This window comes from Peromyscus eremicus, chromosome 19, assembly GCF_949786415.1.
Source record: "Peromyscus eremicus chromosome 19, PerEre_H2_v1, whole genome shotgun sequence".
NCBI lineage: Eukaryota > Metazoa > Chordata > Mammalia > Rodentia > Cricetidae > Peromyscus > Peromyscus eremicus.
In genome coordinates, this window is record NC_081435.1 from 48,535,024 (window position 1) to 48,543,242 (window position 8,219).

At 49.2% G+C, this 8,219-nt stretch overlaps 1 protein-coding gene across 2 annotated transcripts; it reads left to right on the forward strand.

The window, feature by feature from the left end:
• Positions 1–1,967: 1,967 nt before the first annotated feature.
• Positions 1,968–7,168, forward strand: Rps14 (ribosomal protein S14). 2 transcript variants are annotated; one of them, XM_059246029.1, is made up of 5 exons: positions 1,968–2,183; positions 4,225–4,375; positions 4,916–5,077; positions 6,399–6,475; positions 7,051–7,168. In XM_059246029.1, exons 2-5 carry the CDS (start codon positions 4,227–4,229, stop codon positions 7,116–7,118), a joined length of 456 nt encoding a protein of 151 aa, XP_059102012.1. In that variant the 5' UTR covers positions 1,968–2,183; positions 4,225–4,226; the 3' UTR covers positions 7,119–7,168. The 2 variants fall into 2 exon arrangements, with proteins under 2 accessions (XP_059102012.1, XP_059102013.1); XM_059246030.1 differs by having other exon boundaries at positions 2,172–2,277.
• The last annotated feature ends 1,051 nt before the right edge of the window (positions 7,169–8,219 follow it).

Sequence of the window (8,219 nt, forward strand, 5' to 3'; positions counted from 1 at the left end):
ACTCACTGTGTAAACTAGGTTGATCTTGAATTCACAAACCTCCACCTGCCTCAGTCTCCAAATGTTAGGATAAAAGGTGTGCATCACCACTCCCAGCTTCTCTACCTATTTTTTGTTTAGTGTGAATTGTCTAGCATAAACATGGCTTTTTTAAAGCACCCTGCTGGGTGTGGCAACATACACCTGTAAAGCAGAAGTCTGAAAGTAGAAGCAGGAAGATCAGGAGTTCAAGGGCAGTCTGAGCTACACAGCAAGTTCCATACCAGTCTAGATAGACTACATCCTGTCTTAAAAACAAACAAAAAACAAAAACAAGAAAGAAAGGAGAAAAAAGGCATGCATGATGGTATGTATCTATAATCCCAGCACTCAGGAGGCAGAAGCAAGAGTCAGGAGTTCAAGGTTACCCTCAGCAATATAGGCAGTTCAAGGCTAGCTTGGGCTGCAAGAGATCTTGTCTACCTCCCCTAAAGCCCTTTCCCATATGTACATTCCTAAGTAATACTGGGAAAGACAACATGCCAAATGTAAGAATGTAAGATTAGTGGAGAGGTCTGTTTCTTTCTTTCTTTTCTTTTTCTTTTTTTTTTTTTTGGGGGGGGGCTTGTTTGTTTTTTGAGACAGGGTTTTTCTGTGTAGCTTTCGGAGCCTATCCTGGAACTGGCTCTGTAGACCAGGCTGGCCTCGAACTCACAGAGATCCACCTGGCTCTGCCTCCCCAGTGCTGGGATTAAAGGGGTGCACCACCACTGCCCGGCAACACACACCTTTGATCCTAGTGGTCTGGGGGCAGAGACAGGTGGATCTCTGAGAGTTCCAGGCCAGCCTGATCTACACAGCAAGTTCCAGGCCAGTCATGGTGACACAGTGAGACCCTGTCTCAGAAGAATAAAAATTTCCCTAAATGTAGCTGAAGTCTTTCAGAATGGTATCAATTCCAGTACACAGAGAACTATATGCAATATATAAATTTTATTATTTAGCCAGGCAGTGGTGGCACACGCCTTTAATCCCAGCACTCGGGAGGCAGAGGCAGGCGGATCTCTGTGAGTTCGAGGCCAGCCTGGGCTACCAAGTGAGTTCCAGGAAAGTCGCAAAGCTACACTGAGAAACCCTGTCTCGAAAAACAACAACAAAAACTTATTCTTTAGCTATGTATCTGTGTCTCTGTATATGTAGCGCTACTGTTTGCCATGCTCTGTAATATGACTCTATGGATGTATGTACAGCCAGTGTATGTGTGTGTATATTGTATCCATGTTTTTCAAGTTGTTTGTTTTTTTTTTTTTTTTTTTTTTTTTTTAGATTTATTTATTTGTATGTATACAGTATTCTGCCTGCATGCCTGCAGGCCAGAAGAGGGCACCAGATCTCATTACAGATGGTTGTGAGCCACCACGTGGTTGCTGGGAATTGAACTCAGGACCTCTGGAAGAGCAGTCAGTGCTCTTAACCTCTGAGCCATCTCTCTAGCCCGTCTTTCAAGTTTTACAAGGAACATTTCTCCGCCCTTCTCCTCATTTCCGTCGACAAATCTCCCAATTCGTCAAGATTCTGCAACACTCTTATTAGAGGGATATATGAAAATGACTATTAAACATGGGGCTTTTATGTCATAACCCCAAATCAACCACATACGTGGTCTCAGTTCATACACCTATCTGTACAATGGAAATCAAAAGTATCTGTGTCGAGAGAATTAACTGAAACACCGAATATAAGATGCTTTAGTGCAGGGTAGCATGTAAGTGCTCTCTGTGCTGTGCAAAATGGGCCAAAGCTGCATTACAAGGCTGTTCTGGTGTTGCTGTTAATTCTCCTCCGTACCACGAGGCGCGCTGTCGCTTCCATGCCGCCTGGCCCGAGGTCCTGATGGCGGAAGTCCGTCTAGCTGCGGCCACCGCGACCGGGCGCCTAGCCCGCCTCTTCTCCCGCGCGTGTCCCGCTCCGCGCGGCCTCCTAGGCAGATCGGGTCGCAGCGACACGCAGCACCCGGCGTCCTTAATACGCCACCTTCCTCGTTGGCAGCTTTAGCCTCCTTGGAAACAGTGACTGGAGGCTTCTTCCGGGGAGCCGGCGTCGCTCCGTGACCTCAGCGGCACACTTCCGGAACACGGAAGTGACCCGGCTGCCCGCCCCTTCCGCCTCTCTTTCCGGTGGAGGAGTCGGGAGACGACGTTCAGGTAGGAGGCCCGGCCGCCGAGGATCGTGCGGCATCCTCCGGCCAGGGGCATCTGCGGGGTCGGGGCCGGGGTCTGTGCGCGGTAGCCGAGCCAGGTGCGTGGGAGAGACGGGCGCCGCGACCCACGGGGTCCCCGGGCTGCGCCGTGTCCCCGGGGCGGCCTTCTGGCCTGCGATCGGGAAGTCGGGAGTGGGTGCGGGTCCTGCCCTGGGCCTCCCGTGAAAAATACGAGTAGGAGTCGTACCGGGCTAGAAGGGGAAGTCAGAAAACCCCGTCCCTGTGCGGAGTGCTGCTAGTCCACGGTGGTTACCCCCCGAGTCGGACACATTGCCTGTCGGGGTGCTCCCTGACCCCCCTGAGTCGGACACATTGCCTGTCGGGGTGCTCCCTGACCCCCCAGAGTCGGACACATTGCCTGTCCGGGTGCTCCCTGACCCCCCGAGTCGGACACATTGCCTGTCGGGGTGCTCCCTGACCCCCCCTGAGTCGGACACATTGCCTGTCGGGGTGCTCCCTGACCCCCCCTGAGTCGGACACATTGCCTGTCGGGGTGCTCCCTAACCCCCCTGAGTCGGACACATTGCCTGTCGGGGTGCTCCCTAGTAGAGTAGGACCGATGCCATATGTTTACATTTTCCTGGATAATCATCCTCTAAATCTCCACTGAGGACGGCAAAGCTACGTTGAGTAGACATCAAGCTGGGACGATTAGTACCCTACCGGATCTTGTTTGTTAGCCTAGTTTGAGGGTAAGGGCAGGTGACGGTACCTCCTAGACCTGCCCTTGTGCGTTTGATGAATAGGCCACAGATAGTCCATGAGGAAGGCGCTGGAGAGATCCCAGGAGTAGTTAAAACCGACTTTAAGGCCTAGCTAGGGGGGCGGTTTGTGGAGTAGGGGCTTCTTGGTTCTAAGAAGAGAATAAAAGACAGGCTTTGACACTGCCTCGTCCTGGACAGACCCCCCTATTTGCTGGGATATGGCCTGATTTTTATGAGTGCTGCGCAGTACTAGTTTCTTCTGAAAGTGTTGGTTGTTCTGGTCCTTAGCCTCAGATTGGTCAAAGGCCTGCCTGCAACTTTTGGCAAAAAAAAAAAAACCAGCCTCCTTGTTTGTATCTTTTCCCCAAGTCCTGTGACTGCACTTACATTATAGGCTAGAGCAGCGGTTGTCAACCTGCTAGGAACATGGGGTTGCATATCTGATGTATTTACAGTTCATAAAAACAGCAAAAGCAAAATTAAGCCGGGTGGTGGTGGTGCACGCCTTTAATCCCAGCACTGGGAGGCAGAGCCAGGAGGATCTGTGTAGCTTTGGTGCCTGTCCTAGAACTCACTCTGTAGACCAGGCTGGCCTTGAACTCAGAGATCCACCTCCCTTTGCCTCTCGAGTGCTGGGATTAAAGGTGCACTGGCACACTTTTTAAATGTTTGCTGATGTATGTAAAGGTTGAAAGATTGGGTTCTAAGCAGTGAAAGGCTGTCATGAGGTGAATTGCTTGGCGGGATATTGAGTGCAGAAGGCTTTGAAGGCTGAAAAGTTAGAATGTGAACAGTGGGCTCCCCTGCTCTTGGATCTTCCTGCCATTCACTTTTTGTCTTGTCTTTTTAGAAAAGCTTCTTGGGGCCTGAAGTGTAAGTGGTTTTAGATTTCAGTGTTGTGTGTGGCCTCTGCTGCCTTGCAGTGACTTCAATTGTGTCACCGTGGACAAATAAACCTCCAAGCTTGAGGAAGGGGAGAGGGGAGTTGGGAGTGGAACTTGGGCCCCAGACCCGAGTTCTGTGTTGTCTATTTTAGATAGCTGCTTGTGGTCCATTGCTGGAACCATGGACTGATCCTAAAAATGCTTTGAGCTTTTGCTGAGAAATTGTCTCTTCTCTTGGCACCTCCTTTTAGTTAGGACTCAATAACCCTCCAGGTACAAAGAGGTAGGATATGAGGGAGCCAAAGGGGCAAAGCTTAGGTTTTCCTTTAGTAGGTAAAGAGAAATGTTCTGGAACCCTTCTGTCTGTTGTTAACTTTGAGGTTCTCTTTCCACTTAGAAATGGCGCCTCGCAAGGGGAAGGAAAAGAAGGAAGAACAGGTCATCAGCCTTGGGCCTCAAGTGGCTGAAGGAGAGAATGTATTTGGTGTCTGCCACATCTTCGCATCCTTCAATGACACCTTTGTCCATGTTACCGATCTTTCTGGCAAGTGAGTGCTTGAGCAGGGAGGCATAAAACCAAGTTCAAAGGGGCTGAGGCGGGGGGATGGGTATTGGAGTGTATGGGATTCACTCTAAAGAATTACCGTTTGGCTTAATTTCCCATGAGTTATAAGAGAAAACACTGTTTCGTGTAGCTGAGGATAAACTTGACTTTCTGATTCTCCTGCCTCTACTACAGTCCCTTTGCTGTGGTTTTATGTGGTTTTGGAGGTTGAATCTAGGGCTTTGCTTTGTGGGCATCCAGTACCAACTAAGCTACATTTCCAGCCATGTATGTTAAAGATTATACACACGTGTTACATTGTGGAAGTGATTATGAAGATAAAAATGCAAAACTAATTATTATATTAATAAGGAGTTTGGCTACATAGGGTCTTTGGACCCCTATAAATACAACTATCAGGATGGATGCTCAAGTTAACCAGCCTGTCATACCTAAATTATTAAGACTGTGCCCATTGGGGTTCAGTAAGTGTTCCATGTATCCTTGTTGGGAAATGAAGACATGGCTCTGCTTCTGTCCCCAGGGAAACCATCTGCCGGGTGACTGGTGGGATGAAGGTAAAGGCTGACAGAGATGAGTCCTCTCCGTATGCAGCCATGCTGGCTGCCCAGGATGTGGCCCAGAGGTGCAAGGAGCTGGGCATCACTGCCCTGCATATCAAACTCCGCGCCACAGGAGGAAACAGGTATGGAAGGCTGGGGCTGGGCCGTTGTAAGTTCACTGGGCGTGGATTTGAGATTTGGTTCTCCGTTACGTCTGAGAGCAAGCTGTTTTAGGCATGTGTGTATATGTATGTTCCTAGTTAGGCATGGTGGCTGATACCTGTCATTCTAGCACTCAGGAACCAATGGAGGAGGATCTAGAGTTTGGGCTTAACCTGGGCTATCCAGTGAGCTTCTGCCTCAAGAAAAAAAATGAATGTGTTCCTTTATGTTTGTCCTACTGTAGAGTGCTTTTTTTTTTTTTAGCGTACATGAGACTGGCCCTTCGTTTCCCAGCACCAGTTAGACTGAGTGTGATAGTACACACCTGTTGTCCCAGAAAGTGGAGGCAAGGGGTCAAGAGTTTCCAGTTGGTTATTGGTTGCCTGATGAGTTTGAGGCCAGCTTGAGCTAAACACTGATGCTTAAAATATGAGCCGGGGGTGCATAGTCCAGATAGACAACTACAAGAGAAATTCCTTGAGGTGGGAAAGAAGTTAGGCATTAAAGGAATGATTGGCATGAGGTGTGCTCCAAGAAGCAGGGATGGAGCCTCATGGGTCTTATGTCTTATGGAGCAGAGAGCAAGGACTTGGGCATGAGAACTAGAATAGGCAGCTGCTGAGTGGAAAGATGCTACATAGGAAGCTGTTCGGGTAGTCCCATGAAGACGTTGCATCTTGGATGCAGGAGCTGGAAAGTAGGAATGGCAGCGAGGGGGAGGGCAGCAGAGAGCTTAGCCAGGCTGAGTGCAGAGCAGGACAGCCGCAGGCCAAGTGGCTGTGTGCGGTGAGGGGCGTTTCTTGTGCCCCCCTTAAGGATTTGCAGGCATGGTGGCATACACCTTTAATCCCAGCATATCTCTGTCCTGCCACCCACACACACCAAAAAAGGTGGAAAAAAATTTACATGAGTGTGTTGCCTGTGTTGTGTGTACCACTAGTTCCCTGTGGAGGCCAGAAGAGGACCGTGAATCTCTTGGAACTGGTGTTGTAGGTGGTTGTAAGCTGCCATGTAGGTAATGGGGAATAGAACCAGGTCCTCTGCTAGAACGGTGGCGCTCTTCTGCTGAGCCATCTCTCCGCCCTCATTTAACGCTTTTGAAAGGTTTAGTTTTGTTGTGAGATGATGTAATAGGAAAATCAGAGTGACCCACAAAGTAAAATTTTATATGCTTCCCTCACAGAGTGTGCAGATCTTTAACTTGCGCCCCCCCCCCCCCCCCCCCCATTCAGAAGTATATTAGAACCATATGAGTTTCAGGAACATTCCCACTGACTTGGCCAACAATCCTTCATTTTCTAGGACCAAGACCCCTGGACCTGGAGCCCAGTCAGCCCTCAGAGCTCTTGCTCGCTCAGGGATGAAGATCGGGCGGATTGGTAAGTGCCCCCTCTAGCTAACATTTGAGTTTGTTTGAAAGCATTGACCCCTTCCAAACCGTGTGATGTGCATAATGGTTCAAAGCTGGTCTGGTGACTGGTGGCGGTTACTTTTGTTATAAGAGCCTGTAAAAGACACTGAGAGTTCATCTCCATAAATACCCCTGTATCTGTTATATCATGTTTTTTCCCATCTGTGTTGGGAAAGCTTAGAAACACTTGTGAGTCTGATTTCGGCACCCTTTGTCTCCTTACTAAATGTTAGAGCCTGCCCCCTGGGACAGTCCAGATGAGGAAGAGTTGCACACACTGAGTCTAAAGAGCAAACAGCCACAGTTGCTGGTGTAGGGCCATTTGGTATTAGTCGGTAGGCTCTGAGGTAGGAACGAGAATGTGTCCTCCTCTGGTGTTTGTGTGCCTTCTCAGAGCCCGTGTCCCCTCCCAACATGAGTTGGGATGAGGAAATGGCAGGTGAGGTGGGCCGTTGTAAAAAATCTGCTAGTTAGTCTCGGGGCTGGGGAGGCCTGTGTCTTCATGTAGCTACATGCAGTGACATTTTTTTTTTCTTCTCACAGAGGATGTCACTCCCATCCCCTCTGACAGCACCCGAAGGAAGGGTGGTCGTCGTGGTCGCCGTCTGTGAGCAGGACTTCTCAAATTATTTTCTGTTAATAAATTGCTTTGTATAAGCTATTTTGGTTCTAATGTTTCTTTGTTTTCAGGCAGGGTGTCTCCATAGTCCTGGCTGTCCTTAAACTCACTGTGTAGATGAGTCTGGCCTCAAACTCGAGATCTGCTTGCCTCGGCCTCCCGAGTGCTAGGATTAAAGGTGTGGACCATCACACCTCTGTCACTTAGGGACCTTCCAGGGCCACACCAAGGCCGTGCATTGTTTGGTGTGAAGACTGCATACGGAACACACGCAGGAGCTTCAAGGTTGTAGGTTGGGCAAACCTGGGTTTGCAGACTGGTTTTCTGAGAATGGGAAAGGGAGAGGAGAGGCTGAGGCTGAGGCTGCCTGCCCTTCTGGCATTAGTTTGTCAGCCAGTGCTGTTTGGAAAGTGGAACTATTTATATATAGCTCGGGCATTGGAGGGACTACCTCTAACCCCAGCAGGGGATCACAAGTTGGCATCCAGTACCTAGAGAGTTCCAGGCCAGCCAGGGTTACATAGCAAGATTTACAAGACAGCAAAGAAGTGGAGCTATGTGGGTTGTCTAAACATGGACCAATTCTTGAGGTGGGTTTCACTGTAGTCCAGGCTGGCCTCACATTTGTGTCAATTTTCTTGACTTGTCCTCCTTTAGTGCTGGGATTACAAGTGTGAATTAACACAGCCAGTTTGGTTCTTTTTAGATTTTCAGCAGTCTCATACTGAAACTAGCTCTGTAGACCAGGCTGGCCCCTGCCTCCTAGTGCTGGGTGGGATTGAAGACTCACCTTTAATCCGCTACTCCCTGGCTTCCAGTTTGGTTCTTAAAGGGCCAGAGCAGGGCGCAACTGTTGATCAAGTGTAGCCCAACCAGAAGAGGAGCCGTCAAGACCTGAGCCATATATAAACGTGTGTGGGTGTGTTTCTCCCCTACCCCCACACACCGGCTGTGCAAGATGGATAGCTTGCACTTGCCTTGCTTTCCTTAGCACTTCTTGGAGGTTGTTCCACATTGGTACATAAAGTACCTAAGAATCAGTCACCCCACAAATAGACACCAAGTCCTATTTTCATCAGCAATAAAAAAGATA